Source organism: Moschus berezovskii, chromosome 24 (genome assembly GCF_049115385.1).
Source record: "Moschus berezovskii isolate FMDL1 chromosome 24, NW_MosBer_1.0, whole genome shotgun sequence".
Lineage (NCBI taxonomy): Eukaryota > Metazoa > Chordata > Mammalia > Artiodactyla > Moschidae > Moschus > Moschus berezovskii.
In genome coordinates this window covers 38,681,107-38,705,803 of record NC_142483.1, presented here as the reverse complement: position 1 = coordinate 38,705,803, position 24,697 = coordinate 38,681,107, and the positions used below count along the sequence as shown (strand labels likewise).

Below are 24,697 nucleotides of genomic sequence, written 5' to 3'. Positions count from 1 at the left end.
GGAAATCCTGATCAAATTCACCTCCTTCTGTCCCACCTGGTGCCTGAATTCCCTCTAACGGCACACCTCTTGGTGGTCAGCCTGGGGATAATGTTGGTGATGGTGAAGGAAACCCATATGTACCGGGTGCTTTCTAATTGTTAGGCACTGAACTAAGGAATAATCTATTTTGTCCCATAGAATATATGTAACAGTCTCAGAAACTACATAAGATTATTGTACACATATTTTACCATAGATCTTTTAATTTGTTGTGATCTCACTTACTTCAAGGTTTTTGCTCATGTACTGTTACCCTGCAAGGCACTCCTTGCTTAACTTATAGCCTTCATTATACTTCTCTGCTTTGAGCTTCTTTAGTATCTTTACTTACTTCTCTTCTTTCATATTTTATTGGGAAACAAAGTAGAGTTTAACAAGTTAAGGGTATGGATTCTGGAGCCAGTCTCTGTGGGCTTAAACCTAGCTCAGCCATGCTCTGATAGTGTTGCTCTGCGTTAAGCTAAACTTCCTTTCTTTTCTTCATCAGTAAAATAGAGATTCAAAAATAGCACCTATTCACAGAACACATGTGAGGGTTAATACATTAATGTACATTAAGCCCTCATAATAGACCCAAGAATGCAATAAATGCCTGATAAATGTTACCTATTATTATTTGATTATACCAAACTTTAATTGTCCATTTACTTGTCCTTCTCACCTACTAGGCAATGAGCATCTTGAAGGAAGAGACTATATCTTGTTTGATCTCATATCTCAAGTGTCTACTGCAAGCCTTAGTAGATAATAAATGTTCAAAAATTGGTAATTCTTAATGTAATTCTAATCTGTAATAGAGTTTGGAATAAAACATTATAAAGACTTCCAGACTATACACTGATTTTTCACAACATTTACAATCCTTCTAAATCATACTATCCCACTGCCAATTAATAATAATTTTTTATTGTTATTTAACCATGTGGCCCTTTAAGTTTACTCACTGCTTTGCCTGTCAGACAAACTTGAGTTTGAATGTTCATTGCTTGTTTCTCTTATTATCTTGACTTGACATTGGGCAAGTTATTGTACCACTTAAATCTTCATTTCACTCATCTGTAAACCAGAAGTGAAAAATCCCTGCAGTGTAGTAGTATGGTTAACTAACTACTACAGTGTTGCGTGAGGGACATATTATATAGTGCCTGTGATAGAAAAGATGCCCAGGAAGAAGTAGGTAGGCTTATTGTTGCACAGAAGTTCAACACGAATGTTTGTTGATATGGTCTCGGTTTATGTTCAGTATTCTTCATTCATAGAGTCTGAAATCTTTTAGGATCAAATCTCTTTAAATACTGTGATGGTTAAATGATGCCCCTCTCCAAAAGACATTCTGACCCTGAGATTCTCAGAATGTAATCTTTTTGGAAATAGGGTCACTTTAGATGTTATTAGTTGAGGTGAGGTCAGACTAGAGTATGATGAGTACTTAGTCCAGAATGACTAATGCCTTTTAAGAAGAGAAGAAGAGACACAGGGAAAAGAATGCCAGGTGACGATGAAGGTGGAGATGGGATGAGGTACCTGAAAGCTGAGGAACTGCAAGAATTGACATTCACACCAGCAGTTAGGAGGGGGAAAGAAACGATTCTACCCAGAGTCTCAGAGAGAGCACAGCCCTGCTGACACCTTGACTCCAGATTTCTAGCTGGTGGAACTGTGAGAGAACATATTTAATTTCTTTTAAGCCGTCCAGTTTGTGGTACTTTGCTATGGCAGTCATAAGAAACTGATACAAGTACTGTGATAAATATAAGGACCATTACTTCATAAAGCTACTCTAGGAAAAAAGGATCTGTTGTAATACTTAATCATAAACATAAGCAAATTGAGGTTTTCCATCCGAAAAATGATTAAACTGTAGAATGGTAGGTTTCCAGAGAATAACGGAGAAACAAATCCTTACTTTACCACTTTCCTTAAAGGCTTGAAAAAAATTCCCCTTGAACTTCCAAACTTTTGTTAATAAGTTTGGGCCCCTTGAGGACCAGAAAGCTTTCAGCCGTACTTGTTCAGAAAGGTAAGAAAATCCTGTCTGCATTTACTATTTATGAGCTGTGGCATCATATTTTCATGTGGCCACGTGATGCTTGCTTTTAAGAAACCTGCAAATGAGACCAGACTCATTATTTTTTAATGTAAAGAGTATGATGGCAAACTGTGCAGTGTAATATACAACCATACTGTCACTCTTGCCCTAGAATTTGTATTAACATTGTTCATTTAGAAACTAGTAAACTACACGCCATATTTACAAACATCATATTTGACATAAAAGTAATATTTGTTGGAAATAGCATTCAAATGTTTAGTTACAGTACATGATTCATTGGAAAATCTTCAATTCTGAGCAATTCTATGGTACTCAGGAGCATATTTTTCCATGTAAAGTACATGTCTAATAGAAACCCCTTGGCTTTGTTCTCATATTTCTCTTTCAACAAAGAGGCAGCTGCCATTTCGGCTGCTAAGTGCAAGGAAAATGAAATCAAAATGGATCAGTTGGTGTAAAAAAAACAAAAACAAAAACTAATGTTATGGTCATCCAAAGTGTTTTAGAAAATAACTTAATTTGTATTTATTTTTAAAAAGCCTTTCTTCTGGGGAGAAAAGTTTTGTGTTGCTAGTCTGAAAATGTAACTGGGAATCCAGTCCTGTCTCGGAGAAGCTGTTCTCTGTCCTTTGTAAATATTTAACTCTAATGTATCCATCCTCACCTCAGCTTCAATTAATGCCATAAGCCATGGAAGGATGCTGTTCCATGTTCAGTTCTAACTGTTGCTTCTTGACCTGCATACAGATTTCGCAGGAGGCAGGTCAGGTGGTCTGATATTCCCATCTCTTGAATACGTCAAGGCTGTATATTGTCACCCTGCTTATTTAACTTATATGCAGAGTACATCATGAGAAATGCTGGACTGGATGAAGCACAAGCTGAAAGCAAGATTGCTGGGAGAAATTTCAATAATCTCAGATATGCAAATGACACCACCTTTATGGCAAAAAGTGAAGTAGAACTAAACAGCCTCTTGATGAAAGTGAAAGAGTAGAGTGAAAAAGTTGTCTTAAAACTCAACATTCAGAAAATTAAGATCATGGCATCTGGTCCCATCACTTCATGGCAAATAGATGGGGAAACAGTGGAAACAGTGACAGGCTTTATTTTGGGGGGCTCCAAAATCACTGCAGATGGTGACAGCAGTCATGAAATTAAAAGATGCTTGCTCCTTGGAAGAAAAGTTATGACCAACCTAGACGACTTATTAAAAAGCAGAGACATTACTCTGCCAACAAAGTTCCATCTAGCCAAAGCTATGGTTTTTCCAGTAGTCACATATGGATGTGAGAGTTGGACTAGAAAGAAAGCTGAGTGCCGAAGAGCTTATGCTTTTGAACTGTGATGTTGGAGGAGACTCTTGAGAGTCCCTTGGTCAGCAAGGAGAACCAACCATTTCATCCTAAAGGAAATCAGTCCTGAATATTCATTGGAAGGACTGATGCTGAAGTGAAATTCCAATACTGTGGCCACCTAATATGAAGAGCTGTCTCAGTTGAAAAGACCCTCATGCTGGGAAAGATTGAAGGCAGGAGGAGAAGGGGACAACAGAGGATGAGATGGTTGGATGGCATCACCGACTCAGTGGACATGAGCTTGAGTAAACTCCAGGAGTTGGTGATGGACAGGGAGGCCTGGTGTGTTGCAGTCCATGGGGTCGCAAAGAGTCGGACACGACTGAGCGACTGAACTGAATGGAATGATGACGTTCCTCTCTTTTGAAGGAAGCAGTTTCACATTTCCTGGGGTGAATTTTGGTCCAGATAACCACCATACAGTTGTGAATTTCTAGTATTTTGTTAAAATTAGCATTTCCCCCACAGAATTTTCCTAAAGTATCTAGATTATCATAGAATTATTTTCTCCTCTTGAAGTTCATCTTCCTTTAATCCTACTCTTAGCTATCTCTGTTCCCTAGAGCACCTAAGAAATCATTTTCATTTATTTGTTCTCGGAACTACACCCCACCACTCAAGTCGACAAACTAAGGCTTGCTGCCTGTGTTTGTGCTACTCAAAAGCTGACAGTGTGTGTGTGTTGTTGTTGTTTACATTTTTAAATGGTTCAAAAAAGACAGCAAAAGAATAATGATATTTTTTTGACACAAGAAAATTACATGAAACTCAAATTTCAGTGTCCAAATAAAGTTTTATTGGGATACAACTTTACTCTTTTTATGGCCTAGGAAAGCCCCATGGTCAGTCATTCTAGTACATCAAGGCTGTGCCTCCTTTTCACATCCAAATCGCCCAGCACTACCCTTAGACCTACGTCCCTGTCATGTCCTATGGCCTTGTATCTGTTTTTCTCTGGCTCTTCCTCCTCCTGTTTGTGGGACACTTCAACAAGGCTCTGCATGGCCAGATCCCAAGTGTGTTCCTTCTAAGACATCTCTACAACCCATGATCTAGCCTCACGCACTCCTGTTTCCAGTTTACCTGCCATATGGTATTTGTTTTAGTCAGCTCAGGTTGCTATAAAAAAATACCATAGACAGGGTGCCTTAAATACAAATATTTACTTCTCACAAATCGAGAGACTGGGAAGTCCGACCTCAAGGTGCTAGCAAATGTGGTGTTACTTGAGGACCCACTTTTTGGCTCACAGATGACCACCTTCTCCCTCTGTGCTTGGTGGAAATAGGTCAGAGAGCTCTCTGGGCACTCTTATATAAGGATATTCATCCCACTCATAAGACTTCACCCTCATGATCTAATCCCTCCCAGAGGCCCTCATCTCCTAAAGCCATTACCTCAGGGCTTCAGATTTCAACAGGCGAATTTTGGGGAAACACAATTATTCAGTCCATCACATGTGTGCTCTTGTTCAAAAGTGGAGCTCAGACAGTGGAATGATGAAAGTCATGAATGTCTTAAAAAGACTCTCTATCTGGGTCTCATTCTTCTTACATATAGTTTTTTTTTAACTTAGATATTAGCAATCTACTTTCATATTCGTTAAATTTCTCCTGATTGCTTTCAGCCCAGCATTGCTGCCTGTGGAGATGATTTTCAAACATGATTTTGTCAGCCATTTTAATGCTGTTTCCCAGATCTGTTTTGTTCTAAAGATTTTTTTTCCCCTAGGTGCACATTCTACATTTTAACCAGATGTATTGATTAAAATATTGGAGTTCCGTTCCATTCAGTCGCTCAGTTGTGTCCGACTCTTTGCGACCCCATGGACTGTAGCCTACCAGGCTTCTCCGTCCATGGGATTCTCCAGGCAAGAATACTGGAGTGGGTTACCATTTCCTTCTCCAGGGGATCTTGCCGACCCAGGGATCGAACCCGGGTCTCCCGCATTGGAGGCAGACGTTTTAACCTCTGAGCCACCAGGGAAGCCCAAAATATTGGAGTATTAGACACTAAACATAACTTTGTGGCACTATCCTAGAGACTTCTTTCCAATTCAATATTGATCTCTTAAACACCACTCATTGGTTCAAATAATTGCCAGTCCCCCCTAGCAACTGGTGATTATAGAAGATTCTGTGTGAAATGTTTTGCTAAAGCAAATATGAACTGTATCTAAGCCCACTCCCTGACCCAGTTGCTTAGTGCTTCCCATCATGCTGTCTGTGAGTAGCTGGGGCCAAAGGTGAAGTCTTTACAGATGGAAAAATCTGAGTTCAACCACTATGTTTGCCTCTTCACCTAGGAAAATGCTCTTCTAACCCTCAGTATGGTGGTATGGATTCAGTGAATTGAGGAGTGAACTAATAAAGCTATTAGAACATAGCACCAATGTCTCGCTCCTCAGAGCAATGCTCAGTATTGAGATCCCTCTTGCTTGCGTACTGTAGTACAGTGGGTGAGGCTTTGGGTGAATCGGTCTCTGCCTTTCTTTCCTATCTCAAAGAGTGTCACTTTTATTTGTTGTTGTGGAAGAGCAGTTCAGCTACTTCGTGGCTTCTTTTCAGAGGGAATTTTTCCATATATAGCTGTAGACTTGTGTTTGGGGAGAAGGGGTGAGTTCAGAATTTTCCCCTACCAGCATCTTGAACTGCCTTTTCCTGTATGTGTTTTCTCTTCCAAGTGTCTGATATTTGGTGTTTTTTTCCCCTATTTTTTCCCCTCTCTCCATACATACTTTTGATGGGGACAAAACAGTGGCTAATGGTGGTGACCCAAGCACAAAAGAGCAGATAAAACCAAGGAGGGTCTTGGAATGCAGGAATGGAAAAACCAGACCCTTATTGTCCTTGCCTCCCCCATGTTGTAAATATTAATGGATTTCAGGTCCTCCTGAGCAGTATAACCTGTCTCCCCTACTATCCATAGGGAGAAGGTGTTTGCTTTACTCTCCACCCCCTCACCACACATACCCAGTATATGTGCCTCATCCAATCAGCAAATGACCTGCAAGACCCCTATCCCACTCCTTGTACCCTGGGCTTGAGGGTGGACTAAGGACCCCTCTTCAACGTCGGTTCTTCCTTGAGCTGGCCCGCTGTTCTAACAGTGTCTCCCACTCTAATAAACTTTATTTCCCTCTCATTCTGTCTCATGTCTGGAAATTCTTTTTCAACCCGCACCCAGGCCATAACACTAACGAGAGGTAGCAAAAAGGCATAATGGGATGAATATAGTCCCATGCACATTTAAAGGTAAGAAAAGAAACCTCTTGAACAATGAGAGGTTTTAGGGAGTAAAAATTCTCCTTGCTTGAAATATTTAAAACAAGACCAAGCAAAGCATTTGCAAGACTGCCATTTTTGGCAGGAAGATGGGTTAGATTCTGCTGTAGAGTTCCTCTATCTTGAAATTCTTATATTTTGTAATACAAGACGTTATTAGTTCATCATATCATGTACTGAGACAACTTTTGCTTATGTGCAATGGCTAGATTTGAGCAATTGAAAAATGCAGCCAACAAGGAACTCTGAGACAATTGCTTGTGCACAAAACCTCATGACCTTAGCTGCACAGTGACCCCTTGCTAAATGCAAGGCTTAGTTTTCTCCCAGGTAGGATATTAGCTATGAATATACTGAAATGTGAATACACTCAGCTCTTTCATCAAAGAGTTTAATTACTGCTGTAGAGAAGACACATGCAATATTTGTTACCTGAGAATTTTTTTGTCATTCATTCTCTACCAACTCCATTTCCTTTGCTTGTAAAATACAAGTTGACCCTTCTCCACAAAGATTTTTTCTACTTGAGAACATAAATCATGTTGGAAATGATTCAATATATGCTTATGTACCCACACCCCCCCAAAAAAAATTGAAAACCTCCGACTGCCATGGAAAACACATTTTTAAAAACTCTTTCAAATGTTTTGACTTGTAACATTATGTTTTCACCTCCTGCCTGATTATCCATTATCATGTTGACAGGCAAAATGTCTTCTTTTTTGTGATCCTGTTGCATAAAATGAGTACGAGAAGTAAAGACTACCTGTTGCCATTTAGAAGTATAGTTTTCTTCTAAATCCACTTGACATTTTAAGACTTCACATCTGGTACTTTGTGATAACATTTTCCTTTATACATCATGTGGTTTCTAAAATGGTGTCATGTGAGTTGAATTCTAGCCAGGAATTTTTTTTTTTTTAATTCCTAAGCTTAGGTTTTTTAGGATTTCATCCCCTATAGGGAAAAGGGTGCGTGGTCCCACACTCTTATCTAAGAGTGCGTGGTCCCACACTCTTACTCTTAGATAATGGTCCCACACTCTTATCTAAGATATATGAAGCACATTTCTTCTGTGTCTGTTCTGATCAGTTGTGAGCTCATGAACTACTGGGTTGAAATTGGCTGTTTATGGTTGCCCAAGTAAAACAGTCCTCACTGATCAGGGTTGCCTTTTGTAGGTGAGAGACTGGGCAGTGTCCTGGACTGGCCATTCCTCCTTTAGAGTCTCCTTACAGGTGACAGAAGGATGTGGCTTCCCTCCCAAGTACACTCACATTCTGGCTGAGACAGTAGGGTGGCCACGGGCATATGGCAACAGACTTCTACCTACCTGTCCTCCCTTTTCCTTTCCTCATTTAGTTTGACTGATGTTCAATCCTTGTGAGTTTTCCTAACAAAGAGGAATAATTTCTGGCCTTCCTTCAAAAGCCCAGGCAGTGTGATGTGTACTCAACAATATAAGCCTTTATCCTCATCCCTCCTCGCTGGGCCTCGGAAGGGTGTTACTCACCAAAGAGGTTCGGGATGTAGCAATGTTTGCTGCTGGTGCACTTTCAGAGGCTGGGATAATTTCACAGCCTGCAAATGGAGATAAGAGGCAGGCTTCAGACTGGGCAGCCATTGCTGGTAGATAAGAACATGTTATTCCATGCCAGAGGTTAATGAGGATTGTCAGTGTGGTGGTGATTTTTCCAATTCTCTGTCCCCTCTGTGACAGAGGACGTGGCCTGAGACAAAGATGGGATTCTATTTCCAAAAACACCTGTCGCTTCATGGATCAGGTGTAAGAGATACCTCTTGGGAACAGCCTCTATCCCAATACACCATGTCTCTCTGTCATATTCTGTCCACATTCCTGGCATAAGCTTTCCCCAGCTGCCCTCATTTGCCAAATGGTTAATCTTAGCTGTTTTCTTGCAAAGCTTTAAAATTTTTTCTGTATTTCATTCTTTCTCTTTTGTTTCTGAGACGGGAATATAAATAACAAAAATATATTTCAAGTAAACACTTAAATATCTATGTCAGCTTTAGTAGAGGACGCTGGGTAACTATAATCCATGAAGGATTCAAAGTTAATTTTTATATTTGTTTTTAGTATGCAACCAGTCAGATACTTATAAATGTACCTTCTCAATACCCATCCAGGGCTCCTCTCTCCCCATGGCCGGTGTCTGCATAGGAGTACATATCTGGGGAAATCAAGGCCCTGCAATTGTAAATGATTCAGACTCAGTGAATGAATGACTAGCACACACTTCCAGTGGATTTTTTCCCCCCTTATGCTTATCTGAATAGCTGCAAGTAGGTTCTGTTATTTTAAAAATGAAAATATTGGGTTTGGCCAATAAGTTCATTTGGGTTTTCCTGTAAGATATAATGGAAAAACCCAAATGAACTTTTTGGCCAACTCAGTATTTAGTGGACCAGTTCATAACATGACAGATATCATTCAGCCTAAAGAAAGCAATTTACCACAATCAGGTTGTTTCACCTGGGAATAAGAAGGGCCATCTTGAGAAAATGAAAGGACTTTTTGGCTCTGTTTGAAAGGCATTGTTGTGTTGTCATCTAGTATAATTAAAATTGGACTTCCGTGGTGGCTGTGGTAAAGAAGTCTCCTGCCAATGTAGGAGACATGGGTTTGATCCCTGGCTCAGGAAGATCCTCTGGAGAAGGAAATGGCAGCCCACTCCAATATTCTTGACTGGGAAATGCCATGGACAGAGGAGCCTGGCGGGCTACAGTCCATGCGGTTGCAAAGAGTTGGATACAACTTAGCAACTAAACAACACAAACGACAACAAATAATTAATAACATATCCCAGTTATTATGTGCTTACCATGAACCATGCATTGAGCTAATTTTGCATGCTTGTTCTCATTTAATCCTATGGAAACTTCCTGAAGTAGGTGTATATCTCTCTTTGATGGATGAGGATACTGACTTAGAATGATGAAGCAACTTGCCTGAGATCACATGAATAAGAAGAGATTGAATTTGGTCTTTCTGCTTCCAACCCCTATTTTCTTTCCTGTTTTCCAATAAAGCAGCAGACTTGGTCTTCAAACTAGCAGTGCCAAAGGATCTCTTTCCAGTTTCTGAGTTTCTCAGTCCTCCTCATTTTCCAGACTTGCATAAGATCTTGAATATAAGAGTTTCTAACAAAAATGAATCCTTGTTGAGGTCATAACTGGAGTTCATGTCTGCTGGCTCCTAATGCAGAGCTCTTTCACAGTTTTACCACTCCCTTTCTTGAGGCTAGAGACGATGGCAAACTATCTTCATAAGCCCTTCCCTCATTCACCCCCACTCTCCTTCCACTCCACAGCCCCTTATCTTTCATTGCTGTACTTATATTCAAAGACTGTGTCCCTCCTTGACATTTAGTTGAATGTTTGTTTGCTCTCATTTATTATGTTTATTATTTATTATTATTTATCTCATTTATTATGTTTCCCCATAATAGAACACCCACCCTAGGATAAGGGAGACTTTGCTTCATTCTCTGCTGTCCTCAAGACCTAGAAGAGTATTGGGTCCTAATAAGCCCTCAATAAATACCTGTGGGACAAATGAATGAGGACACAGCCTTGGTCAGATGATCCCATTCACTTGAGCTCATTGGTGTTTTAAATTTATCAAAACCTCCTCTCTCTCCTTCACATACTATATACAAAGAGCTGTGGACATTTTTTAATGTACTCTAGAAGCAGAGTTTTTTGTTTTATAAAAATGATTTAATACATCATTAATATAGTAATGTTTCATACTCAGGACATGTCTATCCACAAGGTCTGTCTTTTGGAAAGCTTAAGCCATTTTTGGTAATTAAATGCACTTCAGAAATATTGCTCTAATTTATCACGCCATATCATAGCACTCAAAAAATGTTTCTTTCTCCTCACCCTCTCAATATAAAAGAACAAACCCCAAAACCCCAAACAAAAAGTGTTCTGTCATACTTCTTCAAGTTTTTGTAAATTCTTTCAAATAGTCATTAATTTTAAACAGAATGTATATATGTTATGTCATGTTAACCATATTAATAGGTCCAGATTTTCTAACTTTGAAAGATGTAGAGAAAATTTAAGCTTGCATGTTATCTTTTGGGGTGGTGGTATTCCCTGTGCTTTGTAGAGTGTTCAAGAATTAGAATTTAGACTACATTAAAAATTTTCTGAGGAATTAATATTTATAAAAATTTGAGTGTCAAAGTGTTAAGAAGGGACATTGGAGCTGGGAGCTGAAGGAAAAGTTGGGGAGAAAATATTTGTATACTTCTAATGTTAATCTTGGAGAAGGAAAAGGCAACCCACTCTAGTATTCTTGCCTGTAGAATCCCACAGAAGGAAGAGCCTGGTAGGCTACAGTCCATGGGGTCGCAAAGAGTTGGACAGGACTGAGCGACTTCACTTCACTTCACTTCTTCAATGTTAATCTAAGAAATCTTTCTTTGCACTTGGATAAAGGGGGAAAGCTTTCTCCTTATTTCACAATGCAACTGCATTAAAAGTGATATTCCATGCATATGGATATGACTCAATCTCAAAGAGTTTTCTCAGCCAAAGTTATCAGCTTCTCTTACTTTTTCTTCAGCAATAAAGGCTTTTCCTTTCTCTTTTCTCACCTCCCCATGGTGAGCTTTTGCCATGTAATTTCTTCTGAAAGATCCAAATTCCCACTGACTCTTTTTACTTTAAAGTGTTTACTTAACAGCAAATGATCAATGTTGAGCCAAATAGGGAAGAAATCATATGTAGAGTTACGTTTCTTTTTATCTCTCAGCACATGTTCTCCTATTTTAAATGCTAACATGGCAAACTATGTTGGATAAGCATTCTGCGGTGTCCATGTGTTCATTATTTTGCAACAGAAAGTGAAGATACTCCATCCTTGAAAATTGCTTTCTGCGATTGGATGCAGTATCATGTCTCCTAATTCATATTTGTCCTTAATAAAGAGGTATTATAGGAAGAATTTGCTTGTTCTTGCTGGAGTAACTCTTTACTATAAAAATGGATTAAGATATATTGATATTTATTCTTTCAGGAAACACTACTCTGGTGTGTTTGTGTGTGTTTTCAGTTTAGTCAGTCAGTTGTGTCCGACTCTTTATGACCCCATGAATCACAGCATGGCAGGCCTCCCTGTCCATCACCAACTCCCGGAGTTCACTCAAACTCATGTCCATCGAGTCGGTGATGCCATCCAGCCATCTCATTCTCTGTCATCACCTTCTCCTCCCGCCCCCAACCCCTCCCAGCATCAGAGTCTTTTCCAGTGAGTCAACTCTTCGCATGAGGTGGCCAAAGTATTGGAGTTTCAGCTTTAGCATCAGTCCTTCTAATGAACACCCATGACTGATTTCCTCTAGAATGGACTGGTTGGATCTCCTTGCAGTCCAAGGGACTCTCAAGAGTCTTCTCCAGCACCACAGTTCAAAAGCATCAGCTCTTCGGCACTCAGCTTTCTTCACAGTCCAACACTCACATCCATACATGACCACTGGAAAAACCATAGCCTTGACTAGACGGACCTTGGTTGGCAAAATAATGTCTCTGCTTTTTAATATGCTATCTAGTTTGGTCATAACTTTCCTTCCAAGGAGCAAGCGTCTTTTAATTTCATGGCTGCAATCAGCATCCGCAGTGATTTTGGAGCCCAAAAAAATAAAGTCTGACACTGTGTCCACTGTTTTTCCATCTATTTCCCATGAAGTGATGGGACCAGATGCCATGATCTTAGTTTTCTGAGTATGCAACTATTTACCATCTAGATTAACTTTTTCAGATAACGCTCCTTAAAAAAAAGAAAGAAAGAAAGTCAAGGGTTAAGGGTATGGCAACTGTAGAAGGGCAGATCTGGATTTGAGTTTTGATTTGAGTTTTCCAGCTTTGGGCAAATACTGTGCTTGATTCCTCATCTACAGAGTAGAGACAGTCAAAGTATCTATCTTAAAGAAGAATTGAGGGTTAAAGAGTTGATCTGTGTAAAGCACTCACCACAAAGCTCAGCTGATACGTCCTTAGTTTATGTTAACTACTTCTATCGTTTATTCAGTTGGCAAGTGAACATACAGTAAAGCCAACCAGGGTTTAGAAAGGGATGGTCAATGGCTTACGGGCCTTAATGATTTAATATATTGTCCTTGGGAAAATTTTCTCTGACTCCCTAAACTACAGTAGGCAACCACTGGTACAAACTTTTAAGCTTCTTTTTCAAGATTTACCAGTTTTATTTAGGGTCTGTTAGGTGATGAAAGGGGTCCTATGCATTTGTTTACTGCTGTGTGCCCTGTGCATATTCTATAACCTAGAACAAAGTGGGCACTGAAAGCTGACTGGGTGAATGAATGATGGATTCAGGAAAGAGTTGTAAGGTTCTCGTGTACCTGGCAGAGTCCTTTGTGAATGAATGAATGAAAGGAGAGATGAATGGATGGATGAACTCTTCTAGTTTCATTTGACTTCTTTGCCTGCTCTTTGTCTGTGTCCTTTGCTGGCTTTTTCTCCTTTGGTCAGTGTCTAACAGTGTGTGTGTTTATGTAATCTGCATATCCAATTCCATGTTAGGAGAACGTATTGATCGGTTATATATGATTCTAGAATCTGCAGCTTAGCACGGGAAACTTTGTCTTTGAGGTCTTAAAATAGGTTGCATCTCTATATTGTGCCTGGTACTATTAAAAGTACCCTTTGATGACTGATTCTACAAGCCTGCAGATACTTGAGGGTCTCTGTGCAGTTGGTTTCAGTACATCAAGTCTGCTATAAAAATAGCACCTTAGATGCACCTAGAGGAAAACTGGATGTAAGTGCCCCTTCCAGGGGTAATGGTGGTGGTGGTTTAGTGGCTAAGTCGTGTCCGACTCCTGCAATCCCAAGGACTGTAGCCCGCCAGGCTCCTCTGTCCATGGGATTCTCCAGGCAAGAATACTGGAGTGGGTTGCCATTCCCTTCTCCATCTTCCAAGGGTAACCCTCACTAAGTTCCTGTTGACTTTTGTCACAGAATAGCCCACTGTTGCTAGATCTGCTATTTTTTTCAAGATAACCTAGAAATCTACATTTCTGTGAGAAATTCTTTTACTTAAAATCTTAACAAGGAATTCTTTCATTTTTATTAAAAAATAGTTCTAATGGCTTAATTCAGCTCATGAGGAATCTGTTTGGACAACTGCGTCTGTACAAATCAAAATCACTTACTGCTAAATGAAAAAAATTAAAAGTTCCCTAAATAGTTTGAGAAAAGAGACTCCAAAAGCTGTCTATAAAGAGTTGATAGTTCAGCAGATATGAAAAAAGGCTTTATATTCCTACAGATCTAGGTTTCTAGTGTGACCTTGGACAAATGAACCTCTCTGAGATTGTTTCTACTGCGAATTTATTTTTCCACCCCAGGGGTTGATTTAACAGAGAGGAACATAAACTTCTATCTATACTTTGTAGAATGCCCAGTTTATTAAATGTACATACCTAACATACAAAACTTGAAACATAAGATTGATCATTTAAAATTTATTATATATACAGTTAGTTAAACTCTCATAGAAAATACAAATCACAGTTAAAATTTTAATGTGACAAGCTTTAGAACACGATAAATACCTTTAAGGGTAGACAAAACAATTATAATGGTTACTAAATTTATTTTTGTAATTGAACTTTGTTCAAAATTATCAATTCTTCTGATTTGTTTATTTCTATATATATGTATAAATATTCTTAAACACCTTTGTAGGGTTACAGTAATATTTAAGTTAATTTATAGATTATAGTAGAGTTTATATTGACTTGTTCCCAAGATTACAAGCTCTTCAGTGGCTCCCCCTCCAAAATTCCAAAACAAAACAAACCCAATGCAAGCTGATATCTGATCTATGAATGGGGTGATTTCTTGTCCCAGATTAATTTGAACCTGAACCACTGATTGTTTGGCTCAGTCCTTTCTAAAACTATACTTTGTTATATTAATGGCATGATCGTAATTCTGTGTTTCCCCCACAGATTTAGATATTTGCAACTTGTGTCTTTTCCCTAGAATGACGCAGTCTTTAAGTTTTGCATGGCCAGCAAATTGCTAATCATCAATTATCCTGCCAATAATTATACATTTTCCTATCCTATAAGTATTATTAGCAACTTATCTATGTCTTATTAGTATCTTATTATTATCAGTAGGGCCATCTAACTCTCTGAGGACATTTGGCTAACTAATCATCTCAATGTTGTCTGTTGAACCCTCTTTCTATTTTGGTCATTGAGTATGACCGTTGACTTAACCTCATTTTACTTGGTTATCTGTGGCCATAATAAATATTTCTTATTTAGGGGTTTAGTTAAAAAATTCTTTGATTGATCCAGTATTTCTGTATCTATCCTTCTCTTTTTAGACAGCAAGTACATATCTATACCTTACGAGCAGCTGTACGGGATAATAAATGGAAGAAGCAACACACCTACATATAGTTTTGCTTTTAATTATTATAACCAATTTAAAAGGAAATATATATATATATATATATATATATATATATAGCCATTCTTATTTTTGCAGTAGAACTACATTGTAGTTCACTTTCTGTTAACTTTCCCCATTTGTTATTGGGGTAGAATCATGGTCTCTCATAGACTAAAACTTGTTCCATTTAGCCAAAATTATTTTTCTCTTCTTGATGCTCAATTTGCCTTAACTTGGTGGGTAAGTCTCTTTAAACTGACCATTTGTCCTGATGGTCTCAAGACCACCATCATTCTTCAGCAAACTTTCAGTGTTCCAGGCTTCTTGATATTATTATTGAGTTCCAAGGCAGGGGGGATCAGTTACTCTCTGCAAAACCAGGTTTCTTTTTAAGAGAAACTTACTAGAAGCTAACAGTTGGACCCTAGAGAGCCACATAAAGAAATGATGGACTCAAAGGGCTTCTGACATTGTTAAAAGAGAAAAAACAAACAAAACAAAACTGAGTTCTTATCATTTTTTCCAATTTAGCTATTATGTCACACATTCTTCCCTTAAATATAATTTTCTAAGTAATTTTCTCTACATCAAAAAATAAATAAATAAAGCAACTTCTACCATAAAAATCAAACCTCAAGAATCTCCTCAACTATACTGTAATTGTATAATCTCTGTTACAATCCTTCTATACTCCTACATTCAACTAGTCTGTAGTCACTTTGGGAATTCTTCCTCCCATGAAATCATAATATTTGTATATTTTGATCTCTTCCCCCTGTACCTGACTACCTGACACAGAGCTTCTAGATCCCTTGGAATTTCCTGGGTGAGAAGAGCATCTTTTATTTGAATGAGGTGACCCTTGTTGGTCCCCTAGGTGACAGCTGGTCACCAGAAAGAGTAAGCCATGATTAGAAGCTTCCCATTCTACAGAGAGGTGAAAGGGATTAGAAATGGTTAGTAACTGATTGTACCTATGTAATGAAGTCTCCGTGAAAACCCCCAAAGTGTGGAGTTTGGAGAACTTCAATGTTGGTGAACACGTTTGTGTATGGGGATGGTGTGCCTCAAATCCACACACAAGCTCTTCACTAAGGATCCTTCCAGACTTTGCTTTATGTACTTCTTCATCTAGCTATTCATTTGTATCCTTTAAAATATCCTTTGTACTAAGTCAGCAGTAGTAAATAAACTTTTCCTGAGTTCTGTGAACCACTCTGGTGAATGACATAACTTGAGGGTAGAGATTGTAGGAATCACTCATCTGCAGCCAAATAGGACAGAAACATGAGTCATCTGGGCACCCACTACTTAGATTCCATCTGAAGAGGGAGCTCTGCATCTGAAGTAGGGGGCAGTCTTGTGGGAATGAGCCTGTAACCCACGGGATCTGCCCTAATTGCAGGCAGTTAGTGTCAGAATTGGAGAAATGGAAACCCACTCCACTGTTCTGCAATGGAGAATCCCAGGGACGGGGGAGTCTGGTGGGCTTCCATCTGTGGGGTCGCACAGAGTCGGACACGACTGAAGCGACTTAGCAGCAGCAGCAGCAGTATCAGAATTGCTTGGCATGGAAAGCCCACACACCTCCTCAGGAGTAGTCTTATAACATGGAGCTCACAGAGTTATTGTGAGGAGTAAAACAGTTCCCGCACAGGGCATAACCCAGAGCTCACACATTTGGCAAGTGGAAGCTATTATGATTAAGAATGCCTAACCCAGAGCCATGCTTAACGGTGAGGCAAGATGCCTCTTGCTTAGAAAGTAGAATTCATGTGTAAGCTGTAGAAGCTCTATTTAAAATGTACAGGTGATACACAGGAAAAAAAAAAAAAGCTTTTCAAAAATGCCTTCTATCTCTTTTGTATTGCTAATCCTCTATGTGACATTCCGTAGCTCTTTTAAACAGTTTGTATTAACATTGAAATTACCCATCTGGGTGGTTTCTAAATCTGCCTGGGTATTAATAGTTGGTTCTGACCTGTTTCCATTTATGAAGGAGCTGTTAAATCATAAAGGATTGGATAGTTTGTCCTGAAACCATTAGGAAAAAGCAGATCTAAAGATTAGGTGACTCAGAAGTATTTGGAGCAGCTACAGTGGAAATCACAGGCAATTCTTTCTGTAGTTGTTTTTTAAATTCAAAAATTATCCTGGATGGCACTAGCAAAGATGAATCCCCATGCCCACTTCTTTTGCGGTGCTGAAGAAGCTGATTTTGAAAGAGACCGTTCACATTTTATTCATTAATCAGAGATAAATCTGCTTTTCCATATGTACTCGTAAAATACTTACTTTGTGACCAAAACTATCTGGAGCACACAGAGGCATATTTACCAATGGTCCTAGGTTTAAAAACTGTTCACTGTTACCAGAAAGAGAATCTGACTTAGAGTCAAAAGTCCTCATTTTAAACTCAGCTATGCAGAGAGGAGCCTGTTGGGCCACAGTCCATGGGGTCTCAAAGAGTCGGACACGACTGAGTGACTAACACATTATCTTATTCACTGTGCAACCTCAGATGAATTGGATTCCTTTTTTGGGCTTCTGGATCCACCTCTATACACTGTTGAAGAAAATACTAACCTACCTGGATTATAGTGAGGATTACGTTTAATGAGGTAAGGTTTGTCAAAATGCTTTATACACCATAAATGTATAGGCAAATGTGTTACTAATGAAAAGTAGGCTCTGAGGCACATTGCTCTTATGACTTCGACATACATACCTGTTAAATTTGCTATCTGCAAAGTAATAAATTATCACTGTCAAAAATTAATCATATTCACAAGGTACCTTAGCAATTCAGAGGAGAAAGAGATCATCCTTCAGAAGCTGGGGTGATCAGGTTTAGCTATATAGAGGAGATGACATAAATTAGGCTTTGAAGAATCACTAAGAATCTGGGAAGAAAACCAAGAAATCCTCAAACATTTCAGGACACAGTGAATAGACCCATCTGGGCTGTAGCTAAAGGTTCCCGAGAAGGGTAGGGATGTGCAGCTTTGGAAAGGTAAGAGCTAAATTTTGGAGAGTCTTGAATGCCTGGTTAAGGATTTTAGACTATCTGGTCAGCATTATATTCAGTTCAGTTCAGTTCAGTCACTCAGTCGTGTCCGACTCTCCACGACCCCATGAATCACAGCACGCCAGGCCTCCCTGTCCATCACCAACTCCCGGAGTTCACTCAAACTCATGTCCACAGAGTCGGTGATGCCATCCAGCCATCTCATTCTCTGTCGTCCCCTTCTCCTCCCGCCCCCAATCACTCCCAGCATCAGAGTCTTTTCCAGTGAGTCAACTCATTTTATCAGATTGCCAAAGTATTGGAATTTCAGCTTTAGCATCAGTCCCTCCAATGAACACCCAGGATTGATCTCCCTTAGAATGGACTGGTTGGATCTCCTTGCAGTATAAGGGACTCTCAAGAGTCTTCTCCAACACCACAGTTCAAAAGCATCTATTCTTCGGCGATCAGCTTTCTTCACAGTCCAACTCTCACATCCATACATGACCACGGGAAAAACCGTTGCCTTGACTAGACGGACCTTGGTTGGCAAAGTAATATCTCTGCTTTTTAATATACTATCAAGGTTGGTTATAACTTTCCTTCCAAGGAGCAAGTGTCTTTTAATTTCATGGCTGCAATCAGCATCTGCAGTGATTTTGGAGCCCAAAAAAATAAAGTCTGACACTGTTTCCACTGTTTTTCCATCTATTTCCTATGAAGTGATGGGACCAGATGCCATGATCTTTGTTTTCTGAATGTTGAGCTTCAAGCCAACATTTTCACTCTCCTCTTTCACTTTCATCAAGAGGCTTTTGAGTTCCTCTTCACTTTCTGCCATAAGGGTAGTGTCATCTGCATATCTGAGGTTATTGATATTTCTCCCAGCAATCTTGATTCCAGCTTGTGCTTCTTCCAGCCCAGCGTTCCTCATGATGTACTCTGCATAGAAGTTAAATAAGCAAGGTGACAATATACAACCTTGACGTACACCTTTTCCTATTTGGAACCAGTGTGTTGTTCCATGTCCAGTTCTAACTGTTGTTTCCTGACCTGCAAACAGGTTTCTCAAGAGGCAGGTCAGGTGGTCTGGGATTCCCATCTCTTTCAGAATGTTCCACAGTTTATTGTGATCGACACAGTCCAACTTAGGGATGGTTTAATGGTCCACATATCAGCCTTAAACCATAAACCAATTAAAAGAGATTTTGTCTGTTCTACTATTCTCTTGTAGGATAACCGCTTTATGTGATGATGAAGTAAGATTTGCCTTGATGCTATTTTCAATAATTTTCAAATAGTTCTTTCTGTGGACCTTAAAGATAATTCTGGGAAATAGTTTTCTTTTCCTTGTTACAAAGGCAAATTTTCTGTATAAAATTTGTGCTTGTTCCCTAAGTCAATCTCGTTATTTCCCTTTTCTTTTTTTAGACACATATGTTCATCTCTTTCCCAAACTTGTTTGTTGATGTCCCCATGTTCCCCAGCACTCTGGCTTGTGTCTGGTAGTGTTCCATTGCTCCGTGAATGTAGCTAGAGACCTCTCTGTCTTAACTGGTTGTATCCCCAGACCCTGCTGCTGTTTCAGGCACATAAGATGCTCTCAGGAGAAATTTGTTGAACAGATGAGGAAGGAGGCAAGGACAAAAATGAAGAAATGAAGGAAAGCAATAGATAATAGCAGGTAGCATCATTTGATGGAGAAGGCAATGGCACCCCACTCCAGTACTCTTGCCTGGAAACTCCCATGGACGGAGGAGCCTGCTAGGCTGCAGTCCATGGGGTCGTGAAGAGTCAGGCACGACTGAGCGACTTCACTTTCACTTTTCACTCTCATGCATTGGAGAAGGAAATGGCAACCCACTCCAGTGTTCTTGCCTGGAGAATCCCAGGGATGGGGGAGCCTGGTGGGCTGCAGTCCATGGGGTCGCACAGAGTCGGACACGACTGAAGTGACTTAGCAGCAGCAGCAGCAGCAGCAGCATTTGAACACAGCAAATTGTAACCCCTTGCCTTGGACCATTTATAAGTTCAGTTCTTCATGATTGGGGTGCTAAAGAGTGAAATCAATAAGAAAGATTTATCTCACCAAATAACAGAATGTTTTGAGAAACACCTTGTAATAAAAGGTCAGTAGGGAATTTCTAATGGACTATATATTCCCAGCCATTTATCCTGGGTATTGACTTGGTATGATGTAATTTAAAAGGGCTTGGGGAGCTTAAAGCAGACTTAAAGGAACTCTGAGTACTGACATGAAAAATAGGAGTGCAGGTAACAGTTGCTGTGTCCGTCAGTTGCAGCTACATATTGACAAAACAAAGTCACAAGACAATTTTGTTCTCTATTGCCTTCCAACTTTTGTCTTCCACCTTCCAACTTCCTCTTCCATCAAAGAGGAAGGCTTTATGTCTAAAATGTGGTGATATTTTTAGGAGAAAATGAGCACACAAGTACAAGTAATAAATAACACTAATCTATTATTTAGAGATATTAATAAGTTCTCCCGTGTATATATGGCTTTAAACAGGAAAAGATGTGGGGAGGGGTGCAGAAAATAGCACTCAAAGATTACATTGCAGTGACCTTTACAATGCCTTCAGTGTGTTACCACTCTCCTGTGGGACTGACTTTATTTCAGGGCAGGGGTTTCATTTAGCCATAAAAAGTGAGATGTCACCACTTTCTGCTTTACCATTAATATCTTCTAGAACTGCAGCATCTTTTGCAGTAGCCTAAGTAATGTGTGGCTATTTAAATTTAATTTAAATGAATTAAAGCTACATAAAGTTTCAAAGTTTATATGAAATTTTAGATTTATTCAGTGCCTCAATCACTTTACCACATTTCAAGAGCTCAGGAGATACATGTGGCTAGCTACGACAATGCTGCACAGAGAAAATATGGAACTTTCCATTGTCTCAGGACATCCTGTTGCATGGGGCCACTTTGGAACCAGCTTCATCTGTTTTTCTGACAACAGCAAAGCTTTAGATATACCCATCAACAGCCAGTGCCATCTGACTTGGAACTTACAGTGTCTTTAGGTTTTCCTATTCACATTTTTTAAAAGCTGTTTTTATTTTTATCATATGTAGAGGTAGTAGGGATTGTACTGAGCCTTTTGGGAAAGCTTGGGATGGTTTGGTAGGGAGCAGCAAAGAACAGTCATCCTTAAGAGTTTATTCCTTGCCACATGAGAGGTTGAAAAATAAGGTTAACTAATTAAGAGGAGAGTGGAGAAGCTGGCTTCAAATTCAGCATTCAAAAACCAAAAGTCATGGCATTTAGTCCCATCACTTCATGGCAAATAAATGGGGAAACAATGGAAACAGTGACAGACTTTATTTTCTTGGGCTCCAAAATCACTGCAGATGGTAACTGTAGCCATGAAATTAAAAGACACTTTCTCCTTGGAAGAAAATCTATGACAAACCTAGACAGCATATTAAAAAGCAAAGACATTGCTTTGCCAACAAAGGTCCATCTAGTCAAAGCTATGGTTTTTCCAGTAGTCATGTATGGATGTGAGAGTTGAAACATAAAGAAGGCTGAATGCTGAAGAATTGATTCTTTTGAGCTGTGGTGTTAGAGGCCCTTGGACTGCAAGAAGATCAAACCAGTCAATCCTAAAAGAAATAAATCCTGAATATTCACTAGAAGGACTGATGCTGAAGCTGAAGCTCCAATACTTTAGCCACCAGATGCAAAGAACTGACTCGTTGGAAAAGACCCTGATGTTGAGGAGAAGGGGACAACAGAGGACAAGATGGTTAGATGGCAGCACCAGCTCAGTGGACATGAGTTTGAGCAAGCTCCAGGAGGTGGTGAAGGACAGGGAAGCCTGGTATACTGCAGTCCATGAGATCACAGAGTCGGACACAACTGAGCAACTGAATAACAAAAAATTATACACATCTTTAAAACTCCCAATATAACATTTTCCAAAATGCACTTTAAGAGTCCTCCAAGAAAGAACCTGAGACAAAGCATGGCTTTGTCAGTTACCAATGGGAAATGCTTCAGGTCCTTTTCCACACAACAGTCAAAGTGAGCTTGTAAAATTCTAAGGATATTTTCCTTCTTCTTAAATACAGAGTGAAGTAAGCCAGAAAGAAAAACACCAATACAGTATACTAATGCATACATATGGAATTTAGAAAGATGCAAATGATAACCCTGTATACGAGACAGCAAAAGAGACACAGATGTATAGAACAGTCTTTGGGACTCTGTGGGAGAGGGTGAGGGTGGGATGATTTGGGAGAATGGCATTGAAACATGTACGTTGTCATATGTGAAACGAATCGCCAGTTCAGGGTCGATGCATGTTACAGGATGCTCGGGGCTGGTGTGCGGGGATGACCCAGAGGGAGGATAAAGGGAGGAGGGAGGTGGGGGGGGGTTCAGGAAGGGGAACTCATGTACACCCGTGGCGGATTCATGTTAATGTATGGCAAAACTAACCAATATAATATTGTAAAATAATTAGCCTCCAATTAAAAAATAAAATAAAATGCAAAAAAAACCAAAAATAATCTTCAGATGCTTGTTTTTGCCTTTTAATATCCAAACTCCTTACTGGGAGGTCAAAGGTCATGCATGTGGAGCCCACTTACCATTGCAGCTTTGTCTGCTGTCATTCTCCCCTTCTCTCTTGATCCAGACACAGTGGCTTTCGTAGTCTGCTAAATATTCTTTGCAGGGTAATGGTTTTGCACATGCTGTTCCTCTCACCTGAAATGCTTTTCTCCTTCCTTTCCATCTGACAAGCTTCTTCTAATAACTTAGTTCTTAACATGTCTTCTTTGGAGGGGACTCATGTGACACCTCCTGAGTCCCCAGAGCTTCCCTGTCTCATAGGGCCCTGTGTTTCCCCTTGGCCATCCCCTTTACAATTCAAATTTATATACTGGCTTATTAATCTGTTTATTTTCTGTTGCCTGCATTAAACTGTAAGCTATACAAATGTAGATACCATGGCTGTTTTATTTATCACTTGTTAATACCCACTGTGCTGAAGCCAATTTGAATTGGCTGGAAAGGGCTGATGGTGTGCATTTCAACCTTACTCCAAGTTCAGTGATGTCACTTTGATAGCCTGAAATCAACCATGTGGGAATCTATACATTATAGAGATTGGCAAACACTTCAAGTTGGAGTGTCTGATTTCTTTTTCCTTAGAGAGCTGGCTTTTAAACATTTGCCAGCATACCTCTGTTAGCTTGTTGTATGGCATAACTTCTCAAAGCATTAATCTATTGGTAGGCATTTTTTTTGATTGTCCAGGAGACAATACGTCATTTGTTTAACAATACTGAGAATTAGTATTAGTAGTATTAGTAGTATTAGAATTAGTATTAGTATTAGTTGTATACATATATGCTTAGATATATATATGGTTAGATAACATCACTGACTCAACAGACATGAGTTTGAGCAAACTCCAGGGGACAGTGAAGGACAGGGAAGCCTGGCGTGCTGCAGTCCATGGGGTCTCAAAGAGTTGGACACAAATTAGTGAATTAACAACAACAATTGAAGTAGTGTGAAACACATTTTGGAAAATGCTGTCCTCAAACATTAGGCAGCGTGCCCTAGTTTAGCTTCTGCATTGTATAAAGACTCCTAACACAGAAGCTTCCACAGCATTCTTTCTTTTATTTTTTTTTTCTTCTCTCCACCTTCACCCTCTCCCACAGAGTCCCAAAGACTGTTCTAAATGCCTATGTCTCTTTTGCAGTCTCTTATACAGGGTTTAGGTTACCATTTTTCTAAATTCCATATATATGCGTTAATATACGGTATTGATGTTCTTCTTTCTGGCTTACTTCACTCTGTATAATTGGCTCCAATTTCATCCACCTCATTAAAACTGATTCAAATGCATTCTTTTTGATGGCTGAGAAATACTCCATTGTGTATATGTACCAAAGCTTTCTTATCCATTCATCTGCAGATGGACATCTAGGTTGCTTCCATGTCCTGGCTATTATAAACAGTGCTGCAATGAACATTGGAGTACATGTGTCTCTTTCAATTCTGGTTTCCTCGGTGTGTATGCCCAGGAGTGCGATCGCTGGATCATATGGCAGTTCTATTTCCAGTTTTCTGAGGAATCTCCACACTGTTCTCCATAGTGGCTGTACTAGTTTGCATTCCCACCAACAGTGTAAGAGGGTTCCCTTCTCTCCACACCCTCTCCAGCACTTATTGCATGTAGACTTTTGGATAGCAGCCATTCTGACTGGTGTGAAATGGTATCTCATTGTGGTTTTGATTTGCATTTCTCTGATGATGAGGGATGTTGAGCATTTTTTCATGTGTTTATTAGCCATCTTTATGTCTTCTTTGGAGAAATGTCTGTTTAGTTCTTTGGCCCATTTTTTGATTGGGTCACTTAGTTTTCTGGAATTAAGCTGCAGGAGCTGCTTGTATAATTTGGAGATTAATCCTTTATCAGTTGCTTCATTTGCTATTATTGTCTCCC

At 39.5% G+C, this 24,697-nt stretch overlaps 1 protein-coding gene across 1 annotated transcript in view; it reads right to left on the bottom strand.

Annotated features, from left to right (window-relative positions):
- The window catches only part of LOC129547541 (uncharacterized), a 96,872-nt gene extending 74,022 nt beyond the window's left edge, over nucleotides 1-22,850 (bottom strand). The window contains exons 1-4 of the mRNA XM_088831681.1: nucleotides 22,827-22,850; nucleotides 17,791-17,944; nucleotides 12,511-12,540; nucleotides 8,251-8,363 (exon numbers count right to left, since the gene is read on the bottom strand). Coding sequence (XP_088687807.1) covers nucleotides 8,251-8,363; nucleotides 12,511-12,540; nucleotides 17,791-17,944; nucleotides 22,827-22,850 — 321 coding nt within the window. The remainder of the gene's footprint in view (nucleotides 1-8,250; nucleotides 8,364-12,510; nucleotides 12,541-17,790; nucleotides 17,945-22,826) is intronic.
- Between the last annotated feature and the right edge of the window lie 1,847 nt (nucleotides 22,851-24,697).